Source organism: Vanacampus margaritifer, chromosome 20 (genome assembly GCF_051991255.1).
Source record: "Vanacampus margaritifer isolate UIUO_Vmar chromosome 20, RoL_Vmar_1.0, whole genome shotgun sequence".
Classification (NCBI taxonomy): Eukaryota; Metazoa; Chordata; class Actinopteri; order Syngnathiformes; family Syngnathidae; genus Vanacampus; species Vanacampus margaritifer.
In genome coordinates this window covers 10,427,732-10,449,473 of record NC_135451.1, presented here as the reverse complement: position 1 = coordinate 10,449,473, position 21,742 = coordinate 10,427,732, and the positions used below count along the sequence as shown (strand labels likewise).

General features: G+C 39.7%; 1 protein-coding gene across 2 annotated transcripts in view; it reads right to left on the bottom strand.

Moving 5' to 3' along the window:
- kcnh2b (potassium voltage-gated channel, subfamily H (eag-related), member 2b) overlaps window positions 1-21,742 on the bottom strand; it is a 169,605-nt gene that overhangs the window by 62,859 nt on the left and 85,004 nt on the right. Inside the window, exons 1-5 of one of the 2 annotated variants that reach the window (XM_077554230.1) lie at window positions 21,248-21,301; window positions 20,642-20,797; window positions 19,020-19,233; window positions 17,829-18,157; window positions 17,533-17,744 (exon numbers count right to left, since the gene is read on the bottom strand). In XM_077554230.1, the coding sequence (XP_077410356.1) occupies window positions 17,533-17,744; window positions 17,829-18,157; window positions 19,020-19,233; window positions 20,642-20,780 (894 nt within the window). In that variant the 5' untranslated portion in view covers window positions 20,781-20,797; window positions 21,248-21,301. Of the gene's footprint in view, window positions 1-17,532; window positions 17,745-17,828; window positions 18,158-19,019; window positions 19,234-20,641; window positions 20,798-21,247; window positions 21,302-21,742 lie in introns of those variants that run through there. The other variant, XM_077554229.1, reaches the window with a different exon arrangement.

The following is a 21,742-nucleotide window of genomic DNA, read 5'->3' as shown; positions in this document are numbered from 1 at the left end:
GACCCCAAATAATGACGTCCTATTGAGAGCGGACTGATTGAACAAGAATATAAAAAAAACGAGATAACAAATGGATTTCAGAGTAAAGGATATTCTTTTCTCCGGGGACTGTGGTAGAGGGTAAGAACCAGGAAGGACGACAAGGATGCCGTGGCAGAGGAGAAAGCTCCAGGGAGGCAGTGGGAGGGGTTGAAAGTCAAGGGTTGGCTGAGGGCAACGCGAAGAACACGTGGTCTATTAGCTTGGATGAACACAACGGTGATGCATGTGGAGAAGGCCTGGAGCAGGTGAGCATAAAAATTCAAGCAAGCGAGATTTAAGCAAAAAATTAGTAGTGAATCCAATGATGGGTGCCAAAAGTGCTTGCAGCTGCAGGAAATTCATTTTACAGATGTTTATTGAACACGCGTTGACAGAAGGTGTACACATGCTACAAAATTCAACCCTCACTAAAGCCAGATCTATTTTCGACTCGCTACCGTCTACTTTATAATCTGACTATTAAGAAAAGGATGTGACAGAAAATTCATAGAATAATCTTTTAGAAAATGAAGGTCCTTGTTCGTTTCTAGCATCAATGAAGAAATCTATCCACCAACAGAACAACCCTGTCACCTTCAAGGGAACACTTTTGGTAATGAATATTTGGTGTCATCATTGCTCCTCCAAATCTAAAAGTATTAGCACAGCCTTCACAAAATTTCACTTGCTTGTATGTGCCAGTCCTTTGATTGACTATCTCTATTGTGGGCCTATCCTATATCTGCTAAAAAAAATAAAAAATAAAAAATAAAATAAAATAAAAAAAACAGTGGAGAAAGCTGTTTGAATGCATCACTATCAACACAGAGAAAAGATTGGGCCTTGTTTTTCCCCTCCTTCCTTCCCCCTCATCTAAGAAATTTGGGGCACTAACTAGCGAACAATCAGGCTTCTCGTCCTGTCTCCCTCTGTTGGCGTTTCTTGGACGGCTTGTAACTGTGAAAATGAATCCCTTGTGTTTTTACATACTTGGAAAAAAAAATCTGAATCTGATTGTTATTTTTAAACACGTAGAGCAATATTAAATGCCCATTTCAGAAAGATATATATCACAATGGAATTGGTCAAAAATCACACTCAAGTCACTTCCTGAATAATGGCCGGCCGGTCATGTGGTCACCTCTCAGCGGCCTCTTTCCATGTTTTATTTATTTTTTTTAAACTTCTCCTCTAAGCAGACATTTGGACAGTTATCTGAGCAGCTGCTGCACTTCAACAACAATCAGCACAATTGGCTAACCAGACGTAAAAGCAACATGTGCAAGTACGAAAGCTATTTCTCAGCCCAAATAGTACATCAAGCGTAGTACAAAAGGAGTTTTTTTGATCTCACGTTGACTTTTTGGGGTCCGACAAAAATCACGTCTCAGATTTCATTCAACCCAAATTGCCATGCTTTTTTTTTTTAAAGCCAAATAAATAGAAATGATTAGTATTGTAACAGAAGTCATATTCTGGGTGTAGACCGTTTCAAAGCACATGAGGAGGAGAAGTAGAGGTGACAGAAGTAATCTAACACCCATCATAAAACATCCAAGATGAAACAACTTTTTACAGGCAGGTGACAAGTAAACAAACCAATTGTTGACTGAGGTCTGTTTCTGGTGCGCTGACTGATTCATAGGAAAGTTCCAATTGACATGCTCCCCAAAAATGCTACAAAATGCATTTGTGTGCCAAGGAATAAAATGCAAAAAAATCAAAAACAAATATGACTGAGTGCTGTACATCTACACAGTAAATTTGACTCTATTTAGAGTAAATTTGACTCTATTTGGAGTCGGACCATATAGACTCCATTTTAGAGTAGGCTAAAAATGTACACTTGGAAGAGAGTCAAATAAAGAATTGAAAAAATATAATAAAGTCACTCAAGGGTTGAGGAACAAACTCACGACCTTCAGCTTGGGAGACTGACACACTACCACTTGAGCTATGCCGCACCTCCTACTGTTTGCTCATCTCCAAGAGGAGACCAAAAATATCGTTTTTGGTCTTGGAGTCAAGAAGATTCCAGCTGACACGAGTGATATACTAACACACAGCAGGATCTGCGTGGCTCAGGGGGTAGATCGGCTGTCTCCCAAGCTGAAGGTCACGAGTTCGTTCCTCAACCCTTGAGTGACTTGTATTTATTTATTTCAATTCTTTATTTTATTCTCTTCCAAGAGTAAATTACTATAAAACTGAGTCTATTTGGTCCCACTCTAAAAAGAGGCAGGTTTACTGTGTACATTATCTTAATTCAGCCTGTGGGGTATTAATACGTCTGCTTTTGCTCCTGGCTAATTCATTACCAACTATTTACGTCACAGTACCGCCATGTTACAGCAGCCCCCGACAACATAGTGACTCAACAAACTCATTATGAGACTGCGTGTTAGTGTTTAAATTTATGCTAGGTAAACAAGTTATAGAGCCATGACAAGTAACCAGACACAAAACGCTCCAAAAAATTCACTTTTCCCTGCATTCAAGTTGTCTCTTTTTGATACTAAAGCAGGGAGCAAAAATAAATACGAATATGGTGATGACTTCCCACAAGATATTAAACTCATTAATTGCGTTTACAGATGTAATGACTCTCACATCTCATTAAGCTGGCATCAGTTCTGCACATCTGATATAAACAGACATGCACGATATTTAAACCATATCTTAATTTAGAAATGGGCAAGGCATTAAGGACATTTTCTCCAGTGATGCAAAGTCTTTCTGACCTTGAGAGTCAGCCGAGATAAATGTCCTTTGGATCAAGGACCGGATTAGCCAACTAAAGAGTTATTTTTTCGCCTTCTGTAGTGATAGCAATGGCGGGGTTATTTTACAATTGTGAATCATTCATTAATAATTACAATTCAGATGGGATTGGCTCCAGTTCACCCGCATGTTGTGTATCCCCCCCATTTAAGAATAAAAAAATAATAATAACACTGACTGATTATTTTCACTTTCTTTTTTGGAAAGCAAAAAACAAGCATGTCAAGATTGTTTTTATGTTTGTCCTTAAATATGGACAGGGGATAGCGAAAATTAATAAATGACATCTTATCTAACATGAACCAAATTTTTTTAATGCAGAAAAAAAAACAAGAAAAAAATGGGTGAAAAAACACACAAAGAAGCCAACCCCCCCCCCAACTCCCGAAAAGACCTGTTAAATTTGCAGAGGTCAAATCCCAATTTGACAAGGATCCACTGAATTAGAATTATAACGTCACTGTGGTAACACGCATGTCGTGTGTGACCCAACTAACGCACACAAACTCACACACAATGGTGTTGAGTGTTGTGACAGATTGGACGTGACAGTTTTCTTTGCGGGCTGCTCCAGGTGGGGATGACCTTTTAAGACGACAGGCAAACAGAGGCAATGGGAAGGGAGAAATAAGGGAACAAAGCGCGACCAAATAGGTGTGAACAGTGAAGGAATAGTGAGACCCCCACGGAGTCACTGAGGCTGCGGAGGATTTGCTCTTTCACACTGCGAAAATTGTGGGTCTTTAAAAATGTGTTACTGCTTGCAGCTACAGTAATTTGATGGAATAGAATTGTTGTGCTTGCTTTGTTTTGTACTATAGGCCCAGTTTTTCTTTACTACTGTACACAGCCAATTCACCATTTCAACAAAAAATATTGTCTATCGCATCATTTTGTGCTCATAAAGCAACACTAAGGAACTTTCAGTTTACGTTGATTACGGCGGCGCCATATGGACAAAAGCGGTATTGTTATGTCTGAAGGAAGACCACATTTCCCATGAGGACAGGCGCATTGCGTCATTTTTTTTTTAACTCATGCCAGCGAGTGAAATCCGGTCTAATGCGGATCCTTAACTGTCTTTTTACCCGGGTAGCTACGCTTTTCCTTTTTTCTTTTTTGTTCTCCTCAGACCAAACTTTACAGTCGGCAGTGTTTCTACCATTCTCCTCAAAGTTGCTTAATGCCAATAAAAATGATACAGACACCCCCGGGCCATGGCAAAGGTACCATTCAACTAGTTTTAAGTCAATTTTTAAATATGTGATCAAGGTTGAAACGTTCTTTAGTGCTACTTTAATGCAGGAGTAGCTAGCGTCAGCTACTAGCTGATATATGGCCGGATTTCCAGCAAGTAGTAGGCAGGTAGGCGAGACTCCTTGTGGTGTTGACGTCAGGAAAAAGCAATTTAATGAACTAATCAAGATGACACAGAGAAATTTCCCGATTAGCTTAAGGCTAATCAGCTGGTAATGGCTGGCCGCTCCACATCAAGCTGTAGTAAGTGTCTGAGTAATAAAATGGTTACTAGGAATGTAGTAAGTGTTATTTTTATGGATTGCAAAAAAGGCATTCAAATTCCTAATTTTTAGTTTGGGGCAATTAAGTATTTGATGGATAAAGATTTTTAGACTAAGTGCTTCGGTGTTACCATTAAATAAAATTATATTGAAGTTAGTTATTGTGGCATTTGAAGACTAAGATGAAACTAGACCATAAATGCCTTCTTTTTTCTTTCTTTTTTACATTAGTTTGATTGAAAAAAGAGACAGGGATGCTTTCAAGGTTGAATGTCGAACTGTAAAATGCCGCAGGTCGAATACACTAGTGACTAAAAGCTTTTCCTGGAAAACATTTGATTTGAAGTGAATGTTTGTCCCCGACTTCCCTTTGAAAGGGACATACTACTGCACACCACCAACAAAAAGCGATGACAGGAGTCTAAAAAGCCCAACGTCAAGCTAAAACCATCACAGCTCACTTTTGACACACTTGATGATGGTAAAGCATTTCATTTTTAAAGTGCTGATATTCCCGACAAAATGCTTGCCCTTCCTCTGGAATGACCCCCCACCCTGTCACGACACCAGTCAACAAAAGATTTATGTAAGCAGTCTCATGGGACACAATTACAGTATGCTAATAAACACTGCAATCCCTGATCTGTCGCAGTAAAATTTCCCCCGTGTCTGGTGTCAACGTTGCAATACACAGTCAAATGCTGGCAATAACAAAAACAAATTAGACATATGTTGTGGTTAAAACGCGTGTCGTTGATGCTTCTACGCTTACAAACGATGCCTAGCTAACTTGGTGCAACTTGTTGGCCAATCAAATTACCAGCTGGTACAAGGTACTATTTATGGTAACTGGTCAGCTAGTAGTTTAGTGTAACTTTGAAGAAGTAAGTAAGAACATTTACATACTCACGCTAATGTTAGCTTAGCTTAGCACGTAGCTGTGCCATTGCTTCTGATACTGCAGTATTTACTCCACGCTTTGTTTTTCTAAAGAAATCAGTTTTGTTGTTGGTATCAGTCTCCCTTTAAATAAAATGTCTGTCATAATCAAACAAATAAATTGTGGAATGTCCTGAAAATAGAAAGAAACCTCTGAAGCACATCAACTGGGCAGACCAAGGACAACAACAACAGTCAACGCCAGAAACAATGTTTGACAGAACGTGCAATATTAAAACTACTTGCCACACATGCCTGTGTTTAAAATCCCAAACGACCTTTGAGTAAAATATGCATTTGAATGTACAAACGCAAGAGAGAGAGACAGGATTAAACATGCCAAATCGTCCTTAAACTGTCCATTTGTTGTCACTGCAAAAACTATTTTAAGAGGTTACAGTGCTCTCCGTTGATGTTGGCTCAGCAATTTCATTTTATGCTGTTGTCGTCAAAGAACTTTTTGAATGTCAACTTGAATTTCCCTGATCCCTTTAGACGTTTGTTGACTTTCGCCACACTTTGAGTTTTATTATCATAAAGGCGGTTTGCATACTCTAAACACTACTCCCTGAAACCTCAATAAGAACACAGTCTGGATTATCCCCGAAGGTTCCCCAGGCAAGGCGGCCGGGCTGCTTCAGTTTGGAAGCTTGACCTGTCAATCTCGATCCCCACCTCCGTCACCATCTGTCTCACCGCAGCCGGTGCCAAGCACAAGGTCAAAGTGCAGCAGATCGTTTGTTCTACAGAGAAGATGATTGGCAATTGTTTGAATACTGTCCAGTACTGCCAACTTTTGGATCCTGAGGTGCGTTTGAGAGTTCTTTCTTCTATTTAACAGAGCAGGGCTAAAAAAATCATGGCATGTTTTAGCTGTTTTCTGAGGGTTTTTCAAGATAGTATAAGAATGCTGTGAGTCCGCTGTAACTACACACTTGCGAGAGGACTGCAGCCATTTGTCTGTAAACTTGCTTGTGTCCGGAATCTTCTGTAAAATAAATCCTTCGAAGGACCTGTTCACCGATCTCCAGTCTGTATTCAGAAAATCAACATTCTCTCTACCCGAACAACAACGAAACACACGGAAGACAAAGATAGTCTTCTAACAAGACATGTCCCCAAGATGAACTCTACCCATTGGTCAATGTGTTTTTTTTTTTTGTATTGTATTATTGGCCTTATATCTCATTTCCAAGACTTTGGTCCACACCTAAAACTGCAAATCCTTCCCACGACTCTGTTCTCACCTCCCTTCTACGGTAAACTAATAAAAACCACAAAGGCATGAAGTAACAAAACCAAAGGGCACAAGCAAATTAAATGACATTGAGAGATTAAAGTGGACAGGCCAAGTGAGAAAGAGAGACACGTGAAATTGAGTATATTAGAGAGCCAAGTGCAGAGAAAAGCTTCCCACTGAGTTTAACTTTTGGGGAAATGGGTTTAGCACAGCAGGTGTTTTGCCAAGAAGCGCAACTCTCACGAGCCCAGGCTGCAACTCAAAAGACAGGACACGCACGTTATGATGGGATTCTCCACTGCATTTTCGTGCTAAATAAGGTGATCTTGGTTGAGACAGTAGTAGGCCAACAACACATCCCTGTGGTATTCCTGTATGGTTTGGTCATTTTCCTAGATTGGAAAGTGGTGTGCTAAGCAGTTCTCGAGTCAGGAAAAGATCTAACCTAAATAAGAACCAGACGGTTATTTCTCACTGTATTGTATTTGCACGTACGGTTGAATTTTCCATTTATCAAGCTGATATACTGTACATGTGCGCAAGGTATTTGGGGATTTGTGAACACTGTCATTTGTTAGCACACAGATGAACCAGAAATCCTGTTGTCTGTGAGCATCACAGTGCAAACTGCTCCGTGCAGATGGTCTAGCCAAACTAATATCAGAACACTGACGATAACCGTTCCACTTTGAAATATATCCAGATACGTATATATACCGGTAATCGTCTTTTTTGGAGAGATACATCTTAGAAGGAAATGGCAAATTGACCTTACAAGTCCATTCAAAATAGATGTAAAATGACAACAAAAAAGTTATTATCGAACTGAGCCATACCATGATATTAAATCAAATCGTAATCCCATAGATTTGAAGTGAATCGTTCCACTCGTCCTTGAATCATTTCGTATCCCACATGTCAAAAACCGTATCGAATCGTCTTTTGTGGAGAGATGCACAGCCCGAGCGGTACCTCACTGACTGGCGAAGGCTTTAAAGTTGCAAAGACGATCGCCGGATTGCAGTTTTAACCGTTGCAAACTTGTTTTTCTTACCGCAAAAAAAACAAAATTTGATTTCTATTAAAAATGACTATTCAAGGGCACCTCAGAATTAGGAGTCTAACTTAGAGAATTACTTTTTCGTCATCTACATGAATTAGGGAAGTACTGCTGTACTCCAAAATGTGCGGCTGCAATACAACTCAGCTGGTATTTTCCTGATATTTCTCTGGGGTTCAAGGTCTGAACAAGGGTCACAGATAATGACGGGGTTTAAATGGCAGCGTCTGCTTCCAGATGCTGCCAAACGGGCAAGGAGCCACCGCCACAGTAATCTCTGGAGAGGTTTTGTATTCTCCACAGGGCCTGCGGTACTGTTAAAGGTAATCACAATTTGTGACGTGTGTGTGTGTGTGTGTTTGTGCGTGTACGTGCATGTGTGTGAGAGAGACATAACGCATCCAGTCAGCTATTGATTCGCACTGAGTGTTGACCTTATGGGTGACTTCGAAAGTTCACATCCAGTTGCTTGTAAGCACACTGTATGCGTTTGCTTGTGCAAATGTGGGACATCGATGAGGATAAGTGGGTCTGCCAAAATGTTTTAGTTCAACTTCCAAGTAAAAGACCAGCGACTGAGACTAGGGATCCGTCGAGAGATGACCACTTATTTTCTTTGGTCCTTCCTCGGGTCTCCTTACGGCCTCACGACTCTGGCTGGAAGTGTTCGGTTTAGGTGAACGGTATGGGATTTTTTAATAGGTTTTAGGTGAACTAATGATTACACACACACTCGCACACACACATACAAAAAAAAAAAGAAAAAAAAAGAAAAGGAGAGCAATGATGATGACATGTCAAATCGGTAAAATTACCGAATGAACAATACTGAGCTCTCCAGGGAAAAAAAAGAAAAAAAAAAAGAGAGATGACCACTTCGAATAACAAATTTTCTGACGTAGTTTACAACCTCGCAAAGTAATAGCAATAATGCTTCACAAACTATTAGACGCTAGCCGTGGGGTTCAACAAAACACGGTGCATATGCGTATGCTTGTGTGTCAGTGATAAAGCACTAAGGTTCTGTACTTGGTTCACTCCACTGCCTCTTGAGATGAGCTGGCTTCACCCGCCCCGCCCTCCCCCTCGCTGGCGGCATGATGGATTGGTCCGAGATGGGCGCCTGACTTACTGTACCTGATCTCGGTGCTACCATCAAACTTCTGCGGATTGATCGCAAGACGTAACAACAGGGTGCATTTCAGGTAACTTTAACTGAGTCTGAAGACGTTTCTTTTCAGAGATTCTAATTAGCTCTCCGCGCATGCAGGAGCCTGCGATTGGATGATAACCAGTAGATGCCCGACGGTGAGCTGGGAGAGGCGGCGGATCACCAACGACACTAATGACAACACGATGGAAAATGGATGGAGGGCTATGCAGGAGCGTCGTCGGAATGCCAAATGAAGCACACATCTTTGGTAAACAAAATTAAGACTATGAAGACACAGAAGGACGATGTAGTCAAAGCCAAATTTCGGTGAATATTTCCAACAAGTAGGGCGGACATGATCTGGAATACCATTAATGCTAAGGTAGGGCGGTAAATGGTCATACAGTGGTACCTTGGCTCACGAACTTAATTGGTTCCCACAGAGCGTATGTGAGCTGAAAAGTTCGTCTTCCAAACAAGTATTCCCCATAGGAAATCATTGAAATGAGAATAATCCGTTCCCAGGTCCCCATAAAACACAATTTTCTACTAAAAAAGCCTTAAAACTACACAAAATATACCTTATTTTATGTATAATAAATGTGCTATTGAATTGTAATTAAAGAAATACACTGTACTGTATAATAAAGTGTTTTTATTTGCAAAACTTGCAACTTGCCTTTGTGATGGTACAGTAGTTGAAGGCTTGATGGAATGGAGTGGGAGGAGGAGGGAGGGAGGGAGTTACTGTTTGGAAGGAGAGTCCTCCGGTGTGGCTTCTCTTCTTTGCTTCTTAGCAGACTCTTTATCCTTGTTGCTGACTAAAAACCTCTTAATTGACACCTGTTGCTTTCTGAGTTGTAAGGTCTTATGAAACTGAGGCATCACATTATCATTCATCATGTTGATGATTCTCATAGCCACAGTCTTTTCTGAATGGTACTGTTCGACAAAATCCTGCACATCACTCCACTTTGCTAACATGGTCTTGATGCTCTCACTTGATGCTGACAAACGCGCACCTCGTTCGTGTTTGTCGATGATCTCCTTCTTCTGCTCGACCGTAATTTTCTTCAATGTCTTCTTAGGCTTAACACTAGCCTTTTGTGGGGTCTTTTTCGGTCCCATGGTAGCAAAAGTACACTCCAAAAGTACTCCAAAATGATCCAAAATGTCTACCGAACACAAACCACGTCCGCACTCAAACAAAGGGGGCGACGAACTGGGACGCCGTGAGCGTGCGTCAGCTTCTCGTGATTTCTCGTGTCGCGAGATTTGGTTTGTCCGCCGAAAACTAGTTCGTCAGCCGAGACAAAATGCTCGCGGATTTAATGTTCGTGAGGCGAAAAGTTCGTGAGCTGAAGCGTTCGTGAGCCGAGGTACCACTGTATTAGTCGTATCACTTAATATCTATACTGTAGACTATCAAAAATGATGATGACGTGCGGTGTTTGGACATGCGGTGTAAATCAAGCCTCAAAATTCGCAACCGAAATTGGAAAACTAATCAATGTTTGTATTTTCATAAAAGTTCACTCCCGCTCCGATTCAATTACCGGTTATGATGAGGAGCCCTGTGATTAATGGGGGCCAGGGCAAAGGAAATGGGTCACACAAAGCAACAGGGATGTGGGGAAGGGGGGAAATGGGGGTGTGCTCAGGGGTGACAGGCCAAGTGTTAGAATAAAATAAGTAAATTACAATAACTAAATATTAGGATGAGTTTACAATAGGTAAATATTAGGGGTTCATGCGATTAACTCATTCGCTCCCAGTCTTTTTCACTGAAGCCATCTCCTTCGCTCCCGGCTGATTTACTGGATTTTGACTGATTTTGCAAGGCTCACAGAATATTGTGTTCTATTGCTACCTCCTAACCTACTAAAAGAAAGATTAGAGTCACTTCTTTCATAAAAAAGATTTCTATCTGTTTCCGTTTTGCAGCGATTAGCATTAGAATATAGCTAAGTTTCATCATTATTCACAAATCTGTATAGAACTGTGGGTAAATGAGCTTGTTTTCAACATGGCCCTCGTTGATCTCTTTTCCTCTGCTGCCACCTGCTGGCCGTTTTTGTAATAACTACCATTTCCTCAACCATTTCTGCAGTTGAGAGGCAGCATCAAAGCCTTCTGTATGCTCTAGCATAAAAAATATATAAAAATCGTAGAAATATGTCTTTGGGACACAACATGTTTAAAATAGAATGTATTTATACGTTTTTTGGGAGCAAATTAGTTAATTATGATAATTTTTTTAGTTACGGTTAAGGTTAGGGTTAGTGTTTCTACTTAGGGTTAATGTCCTTAGGCTTAGTGTCCTTAGGGTTAGGGTTAGACCACACATTACTGTTACCTAGAAAGCAAAATTGGAACTGTAAACGCTGGAATGACGGTCAGAACAAAATGAGCACATATTGTACATCTTGATTTAAGCTTTACAATTCATGGCAGATTATCTGCTCTCGATTTTAAAATCTCAAAAGTTTCACAACTAAATCCATGCAACCTTGAAGTAAAGCTATCTTGTTCCTGGCAGTTAATTTAGAAGTAATACCTCACACGTGTTGATGATGGAACATTTTCCATTTAAACTCTAATCCATCGTGATTGCCCCGTGGGACGGTGCCATCATGTTCTATCACAGACAAAGTCCGGATTTACTTTCAAACAACTAAAGTTATATAGAGCGTTGCAAATGGCAAAATCAATGCTTGCTTAATGCTGTTTGGGGGAGGCAGAAAGGGAAACAGATTAGTAAAATATGGATTAGCTGCTTGATCTGAACAGGAGAAACGATTTGCAAATGTGTCTGACAATGTTCCAACCCTAACCAACATTTTTTTTTTGTACAGTACATGATGACTCATTTACATGCTAGCCTATCTATCAATGTGTGTACATCAAATATTTTGTGGCAGACGGATAAGACTGAGAAATGTATTCGTCTCAATTCAGTCGGATTACGCATAATAATCCTTTTTTCACCTCAAGGAAAGTGTTAAGTGAGATATCGGAGTCATCGGCAGTTTGTGTCACCTAATTGATTATTCTGTTTGAAATGCTACTGTGATACAGTATATCTTGTTGTGGAGATGCGCCTCTTGTGGATTTGCTGTTGGAGTGAAATATTAATGATTGAGCGCAACCGCCAAGCGGGCAGACCGGCGGGAAAATGGTGAGCATGTCTACGTCAGAGTTTCACCTACTTGAGTCCTCTCGAACTCCCTCTCACAATCCAAAAACATGCATGTTAGGTTCATTATCTCATTTGCTCCCAAAAACGTATAAACACATTCTATTTCAAATGTATTAAGTGTCCCAAAGACGTATTTATATGTTGTTGATGTTTTTTTTATTTATTTTTTATGCTACAGCATACAGGAGGCTTTGATGCAGCCTTTGAATTGCATAGAACGGGTGAAGCAATGGTAGTAATCACAAAAACAGCAAGCAGGTGGCATCAGAGTATAAGAGATCAACCAGGGCCATGTTGCAAACAAGCTCAGTTCTAAACAGATTTGTGAATCATGATGAAACTTAGCTACATTCTAATGCTAATTGCTTCAAAATGGAAACAGATAGAAAAGTAATTTTTTTTCCTGATGAAAGAAGAGACTCTAATCTTTTCTTTTGGTACGTTCAATGTTTTTATAGCAATAGAACACAATATTCTGTGAGCCGGGAGTGAAGGGGGTTGCTTCAGTGAATGAGTTAATGAATCTATAATGTCAATCATTCATTTGTGTGCAGCACAACAGCTAAATGCTGCTTCACCATGTTTGCTTTGTGGGCTATAATTATTTCTATCACACATTTCCGAGTGGGAATAACAGTTAATATCTCAAAGCACCAAATTTTCTCATGCGGAATCAAAATACCTCGACATGGCGGATATACAGTATGCATAGCTTGAAGACACTGACAAGATGCTTTTCTACTTTGTGGGTCATTGAACTCACATGGGCAAAACACTCAATCAGTCTGAGGTATTGAGGCGGAGCCACAGAGGGGGCAGCTAAATTACAGTCCTGCAGGTTGAGTGTGTCACATGCTCCTAGACTCCATTCCAGCCAATTTAACTGAGAGAACTCGCCACTGGTGCCAGACCATGTAAGGATTTTTTTTTATACCAAAAATACAATAGCGACATGCTGAAAACAGCACCCCAAGCGGAAAAAAAACAACATTTTAGTGAAAGGGGTCAAGAACATTCAAGTGCATAACAAGGAAGCCTGCTCGTAATATGATGCCTATTATGAGGCGCTTGCTTTCTTTATTCTCGACAATGCAAGCATGCATAAAGGGGTAATAGTAACTAGGGGGTGAAATCAAACCAAGCCGCGGTCTTGTCTGTCTGATACACAGCTCTAAACAGAATAAATGAAGTTATTTTCCTGCAGGTAGACTGAGAGCGCTTTTCATTGTGGAGATGAAAAGCCCACGTTTTCATTAATTTCTGCCCTAGTTCACAAACATAGTGCTTTGCTGAGACATTGCCAGAGGTGTGTTGCTCACCATAACAAGTTCAACGTTGAGTCCGGCCCTAAAAAATATAACTTAAATAAAATAATTATGTGGCACTACTAAGCATCAGTTTGAGCTATTTTTAATTTTCCATCTAGTGTGTTTGTTTTCTACGACGACGTATTAGAACCCGTATAAAGATTTTTTTTTAAAAAAAGAAAAAAAAACTCAAATCTGCCACTTTATTCCGAGTTTTTTTCCTCTGAATATTGCCCCTCCCTCTAATTTAAAAAATATATATATTTAAATATTTAATATATATACTGTATATATATATATATATATATATATATATATATATATATATATATATATATAATAAAATAATAGTAATTTTCTATTTTTTTTTCTTCAGGAGAGCTCAGTATTGTTCATTCGATTTGACATCATCATTGCTCTCCTTTTAAAAAATAAAAATAAAAAATTTAAAAAATGTAATAAATGTTTTTTTTTTTATATATATATACATATATATACATATACACACACACACATATATATATATATATATATATATATATATATATATATATATATTTTTTTTTTTTTTGTATGTGGGTGAGTATGTGCATGTGCGTGTGTGCGTGCGTGCGTGCGTGCGTGTGTGTATTCATCAGTTCACCTAAAGCCCATTAAAAAAAATCCCATACTAATAATATAATATAATAATAAATTGCCAAATGCAGAAACATCAATGTAAGTTATCACGATGTAGTGGCTCTCGCTAACAGACAGAATTAAGTAACCGGAATTAGGTTAAAAAATTCTATATACGTAGACCATGTTTCTATAAATGTTGATATTTGGTTTTTATTTGAGGCAGATATTTTTTCCATTAAAATGTGATTTATGAGGAGGTTAGACCATTGGTCGATATTCAGAGTTTGTTTATTTTTCCAGTTAACAAGAATTGTTTTTTTTGCGATAGTAAGGGCTACAAGTGTAGATTGAAAATTGTTTATGTGGTAAGTCAGTTGTTGTTAGGTCACCTAGCAAACACAAGTTTGGAGATAAAGGTATCCTACAGTCCAAAATAGCGGAAAGTTTTTCTAAGACTTTAGTCCAGAAATACATAACCGGAGTACATAACCATAAAGCATGAACATAAGTGTCTGTAGTGTTTTGTAAGCATTGGAGACATATAGTTACAGATAATAGTAATTTTCTACTGCTAGTTGACATGTTTATATTTAAAAATCAAGAAGCATGGTCCTTTTTTTTATTTTTATATTGTCTGCCATCTGAGCTGTCTCGATGACGAAAATGCCTTTAAAATGTTGGATTTACAGCATTTCTATCTGGATGGCAAAAACGTTCTCTTCTTGAAATGTTAGCAGCGCTTCCGGTTTACCGCCAGCGCCACGCCTGGTCGAAATGTGTGCACACTCCACAGCAAGGAGTAGATTTCAGAGACCCGATATACATGTATTGTAAACATGCCCACGACGATATATATTGCCACATCGATTATTTTTTTTTTAGCACACAGTTAAGTTATACAAGGATTTAAAGCACTACTTGTGACTTCCCCGCAGAGAATTCCCCTGTACTTATGAAAGTCTTGCCATAATGCCAGCCCATGAAATAAATATGTACGACCTATATTTCACTTAATGTAATGCTGATGATGTCACAGCACATGTGAGCTTTCAGTAGCTTGTGCCAGCTCTCATATAGCACAACATACATTATGCAATAATATCATAACGCATTCCCGTTGCAGCATGTCCTCACCTTTTGAGCATTTTAGACTAACATTGGTCACTAATACTGTAGTGGCAATTTACAACAAGGGTTATTAGTTGTTGTTTTATGTGTTATAAGTTGAACTAAAGTCAGTTTTCGTGAATAGTTTAAAATCTCCTCTCATTGCTATCTTTTACTCTATCAGATTTTTGTTTGTTGACACAATGCATAGGATGTAAACTAACCAAAAAAAAACTGCACTGCTAATAGTACAGTGTTTCAAATGCAACAGAGCTTATTAAATTCAAATGTGATTTTTCATCATGCTCAAGCAAGTGCATCTCACTTTTTAACATCAACAATAAAATCAGTTACTCCACTGAAAAGCAGTAAACCAAAACATGCGTCTTGCAGAAATTAAAAATATTCTGAAAAAGCTCCCTTGTCCAAAAAAAGATTTTTTTTTAATCCACTAAATGACAACAAATAAAAAATATAAAAAATCATGAATGTTAATTGACCACTTTAAAGCTAAAAGATTCAATTTGATGTAAACAAGCCGAATATGACTGATAGATTTGAAGATCTTAAGTTGGAATTAAATCATAACAAAACAACAGCATTGAGAAGTTTCAATACATTTAAAGTAACAGCTAAAGTTGTCCTTAAAAAAAAATAATCTAGGTGGACAGAAATCGGCTGCAAAGCACCTAAACTTAGGTCAACAAACCAAATGTAACTCAATCTCAGTGCTCATCATCATTTGGCATACTTAAAAAAATAAATAAATAACCACGAGTGTTCACACACACATACACACACACACCTGACCTACAGGCTAATCATCAAATACAAAAATCCGTCCTACTTTCTCCATTGGATCCAAACCGTAGTGTTGAGCGAGCTGCTAAACTGGTTGCGTGTTAGTATAAGAGAGCATCTAAGTGATTCTGTGCTTGAATATGCAGGGGGGCATATAAAGTCCATGTTCACATGTCTGGGCCAATGCCATGTATGGAAATGTAAATGGGGGGGGGGGGGGTATTGAATGAGATCAGTGTTGGGAGAGTATGCAGGTTTCGCCATTTAGTCGGCACCATACAAAATATGAGTGCTAGTGATTGAGGTTGACGTGAATGACATGAGAAAAAAAAGTTTCGTATCAACTCTGTCTGTTTTCATTTTCCAGCCATTTGCTAACAACAAATGCAAATCCATATAAATGGAAGATACAACACACATGGAAATTTGAAAAAAAAGGGGTCAGGCATCCCGCTAACCATGTTTTAAATTAGTCACTCCTTATACTGTGAGGGGCTTGGAATTTAACATCTCAATGCGATGCTACCATCTTCAGGCCTGTGTTGATATTACAGCTCTGCACGTTCCAAGCAAGCTGCCATCCAGGCATATGCCCGCACACACACACACACACACATATAAAGCAAGTTGGGCTTGCATTTTGACCTTGCCATCTGCAACTCACACACCGTAGCATGATTACATTATTGCGTTGCATCATCAACTCTGGATTATTGCCTGCTGCGAACAAGGAGGAAAAAAAAAAAAAAAAGAGCATGATCGGATCAAATCGTTCCTATTCGCTTTAGTAACTCTCGGGAGACCCCTGCCCTAACAGAGGGGCTTAGTTTAATCTTTAATACTCTATGACTTTATTTAGATTCCTCATATAAGCGTCTTCAAGTTTGTAAGGGTGTAAAGTCACATGGAGTGAATGTATACTTTTGTTCAATATTGCTCACAAAACAGTCTGAATCAGTGAACGTGAGCACTTCTCCTTTGCCGAGATAATCCATCCCATCCCACCTCTCACAGGTGTGCCATATCAAGGTGCTGATTAGACACCACCATTCATGCACAGGTGTGCCTTAGACTGCCGACAAAAAAAAAGGCCACTCTGAAAGGTGCAGTTGTGTTTTGGGGACTCACACAATAAAACAAAACTGCACCTTTCAGAGTGGCCTTTTATTGTGGGCGGTCTAAGGCACACCTGTGCACTAATCGTGGTGTCTAATCGACATCTTGATATGGCACACCTGTGAAGTGGGATGGATTATCTCGGCAAAGGGGAAGTGTTCACTGGTTTGTGAACAATATTTGAGAGAAATGCTGATATTGTGCATGTGGAAGAAGTTTTTGATTTTTAGTAGATCTCAAAAAAAGGGAACAAAAATAAAAGTTTTGCATTTATATTTTTGTTGAGTATATGTTTTGAGAATATACACCAGAGCAGCTACTGGGTTTCAATAGCATCAATATAACCAAACTATGGGTCAAAAATGGACCGAACCTCTACTTGGGTTTATTTGACCCTACTTTTAGTCATGAAATCTGTCTTTTAGTGTAAAACAACTCATAAAAATTGGTCAAGTCATTGACATTTTGTATCAAATAACCAATTCCTACATAAAAGCCAACACCTTTAGGAAATTCCAGATACGAACAAATGCAACTCATTCCAAGTCAAAGTGATGCACCCAGGCATGATCTGAGCTAGCCTGAAAACATTTCAACTCAAAGCTAATGTTTTTCGTGACATGGCGAAGAGCTTCACAAAGACGCAAAACCAAACTCAGCCCCTTACCTGTGTGACTTTTTCCGTCACATTGTGCGTGCGGTCGATGAGTTTGCAAGGTGCAATGATGTCCATCTCCCCTGTGGGCAGGGCGATGAGTGGGTCGGGTTTGAAATCCACAAAGTTCAGGGTGATCTGAGGAATTTTGGAGATGGTACGGTACCGCATGAGGTCAGAGTCTGACGTGGAGTTCAGTATGTTGGACTTACTGTTCACTGCACCTGGAAACACACGCGGTGTTAAAATCGCAACGTCTGGAAAATAAATAAAAAGAGAACTGGTTTTTGTAAGCCCGTGTATCGCACCAGTGCTTCCCAGTCGGACGCTGGCTCTCCGGTTTTTCCGGTCCCAGTCGGGCCTCATGGCCTCAATCTCATCGACAGAGGACGCGCGCCTCATGCTGTGGAAGCTCTCTCGCGAGCGGCTGCGCGATAGCGAACAGTTGGAGCCAGAGGCGTCCTGGTTGAGGCTGAGGCGATGGTGGGGTGCTACGCAAGGGGACGACTGGGTGAGGGGTCCAACTAAGTGCGTTACGTAGTGGGGGGGTGGATGAGGGTGTACGGGAGACACAGAGTCCAGTAAAGTGCGTTGTTGGTCCTCCACGTGGTCTTCTGGCCAACCTTGTAGCTCTGACCTTGGAAACAGAAAAATAAGATGTTTAACTAGGATGCTGATACTCAATTAGAAATTGTAACTTCCGTGGAAATTGGATTGGATTACTGAGGGATGCGGCAAAAATACCAAAGAAATTGACAGCCCGCAAAGCTATATCAAAGTTGCCACAAGACGGCGGCAGAGGCAACCTCCCGAAAAATCCACAATGGAATCGAAAAGTAGTTCCTTACCGCCATCTTGTGGCATCTAAAGGCAGTTCCAAACCTTTTTAGGGGACCGAGCTCGCAGATTCAGATTACTTTATTGATGCCCAAATGAGCAATTCAACCAGTCACAATCGGGTTGGGTTGCCTTTCAGTGCCCCAAGTTTCTTAGATTAACCCATTCACTCCCAGCCATTTTCACTGAAGCAACCCCCTTTGGTCCCGGTCGTTTTACTGGATTTTTACTAATTTTGCAAGGCCCACAGAATATTGTGTTCTATTGTTAAAATCATGGGATTTTTTTTAAAATCTGTTCTCTATTAGCATTAATATATAGTTTAATGTTTCATCGATATTCACATTTCTGGTGAAAGCACTGTCAAAAAGAGCTTGGTACAACATGGCCCTGGCTGATCTCTTATACTCTGCTGCCACCTGCTGGCCGTATTGCTTTAAGCCACCTCATGTCAGAAGCTACATCAAAGCCTTCTGTATGCTCTTGCATAAAAAAAACATCTAAATACGTTTTTGGGAGTAAAGAACGAAGTATTAAAAAAACATATTTATACGTTTTTGGGTTTGAAAGAGTAAAAAAAAAAAAGGCTCAAGCTCTGCTCTGCTGCGAATCAAAACAGTGAAGCCTTTGCACGTCTCCCATAATCTCATCACGAGGCCTACCTGCTTTCGCTGATTTGCTCCGAGTGATTAGGCGGCAGCGGGGGAAGGGGCAGGAACTCCCCCAAGCCGAGGGATTCGTGACAGTGGTCGACCTGGTGCAGTGGCAGGGGTGTCGCAGTCGGGATCCCACCAGACTCCGCGTCATCCAGAGACACTTTACTGTTAGAGAGGGAGCGCAGCAGGGGAAGGCGCAACTTGAAGCCTCTGGGACGACCTGATGAAGAGGACAAGAAAGCAGCCACTTGTTTAAAGAGGAAAAAAATTAATACACAGAAAGGAGAGCAAAAGCGTGAGTCGGGGAGGAGATTTTAACGGGATCACGTTGAGCCGAAATAGGCTTTGAAGTTGAATTTAGGACAGTGACATTGATTGCAATTTAGCTCCAAAATTACAAATACGAATATTGTCCCACAGCCACGCCATCTTGTCTCTATAGAGCACTGAGTCCGGGGACAGTTCAGAACAAAAATTGTGTCAAACATAATTAAAAAACAAAACAAAAAACAGGATTCAAATAAATCATGTGACTTTGCGAATATCAAGCCACCTGTTGTATGCGTGGATGAACAGAACACTGATCAAGGTGGATTACACTGATGCTTGCTTGAGATGGATAGATAGATAGATAGATAGATAGATAGATAGATAGATAGATAGATAGATAGATAGATAGATAGATAGATAGATAGATAGATAGATAGATAGATAGATAGATAGATAGATAGATAGATAGATAGACTTTCTAGTTTGGTAGCTAGCTAGCAATGATAATCTACTTATTGCTAGCTAGCTTGCTAGCCTTCTAGATAGATAGATAGATAGATAGATAGATAGATAGATAGATAGATAGATAGATAGATAGATAGATAGATAGATAGATAGATAGATAGATAGATAGATAGATAGATAGACAGAAAGACAGACTTTCTAACTTGGTAGCTAGCTAGCAATGATAATTTACTTATTGCTAGCTAGCTTGCTAGCCTTCTAGATAGATAGATAGATATAGATAGATAGATATAGATAGATAGACAGACAGACAGACTTTCCAATTTGCTAGCTAGCTAGCAATGATAATTTACTTATTGCTAGCTAGCTTGCTAGCCTTCTAGATAGATAGATAGATAGATAGATAGATAGATAGATAGATAGATAGATAGATAGATAGATAGATAGATAGATAGATATATAGATAGACAGACAGACAGACAGACAGACTTTCCAATTTGCTAGCTAGCTAGCAATGATAATTTACTTATTGCTAGCTAGCTTGCTAGCCTTCTAGATAGATAGATACTGTAGATAGATAGATAGACAGACAGACAGACTTTCCAATTTGCTAGCTAGCTAGCAATGATAATTTACTTATTGCTAGCTAGCTTGCTAGCCTTCTAGATAGATAGATACTGTAGATAGATAGATAGATAGATAGACAGACAGACACACTTTCCAATTTGCTAGCTAGCTAGCAATGATAATTTACTTATTGTTAGCTAGCTTGCTAGCCTTCTTAATAGATAGATAGATAGATAGATAGATAGATAGATAGATAGATAGATAGATAGATAGATAGATAGATAGATAGATAGATAGTGGCATAGAAGAGTCAAGCCAATAGTTACCTGTAACGAGCCAGGTGGGAAGGCGGTGGTTGAGCTCCTGTTTGTCGTCGTGCGGCGTGTCCTCGGTCATGACCTCAAAGTTGAGGATGAACATGATCACCATGCCATCTTCGTTCTTCACGGGCACCACATCCACCATACACAGGAAGCACTGGCCTGCGGGTGCACGCACATGAAGCTCACTTAAAACCAATTGCGACCTTTGAACCCTTGTATCTAATTTGGATTGAACTACTTGGTCAATCGTCACAAAAAAGACATTGTTGGAAAGGGAATTCAACAAGGATTCAAAATCAGCAATCATTCAGAAGGTTTCTTTTTTTAAATTGGTGTATATTTTAGTAACGTAACTCCTTGAAAGTTGAATATTCATTGAAAGTCTGAGTGTCCGGATATTTATATACTACTAATTGCAGCCTGTAAATGAACTAGAATGAATGAATGACAGCACAAATAAAATACAGATAACCATCCCGACTCGCCTTTACTGAGCCCACGTTTAGTCAAGTCAATAAAACTCTACACTATCAATTATTGTATTGAATGCCATGTGCTCTAAACACACACAAAAAAGCTACATTCTCACCCGCCTCTAATGTCTCTTACCTGCATTGCGATGCTAAGCGATCAACTCCACATTTAACGACCACGGCGGTCAACATGGAAATCTTACATAGGAACATACAGCGTGTCAGTCATTCATATCGCACCACAGCTCAGGAGAACAGGCCGAAATCCGATTGGCCGGCGGAGTAATCCCCGCAAAGGAGGGGGGAAATATGAAACACGGAGAAAACGAAAGGATTACACCATCTGGCTTGATCTCACAGAGAATATGTGTGTGTGTGTGTGTGCGCGCACGCCTATGTGCTCATATGTAGGTATTTGCAGAGGCTCATCATATTCATTCAAGAGCTTCTGGGTCATTCCGATTCTATTGGCTAGATTCATTCACAGCTGTGACGTTGCCTTTGGTTCCTTTTGACCTAGAACATACAGTATTTGAAAAGGTATCATTTAGGAATCATTTCATGAATATTTGTGATGGTCAACAAGCCTCGTGAAAAGGACTGCATTGGACATGAAGTGAGCTTTGAGGTT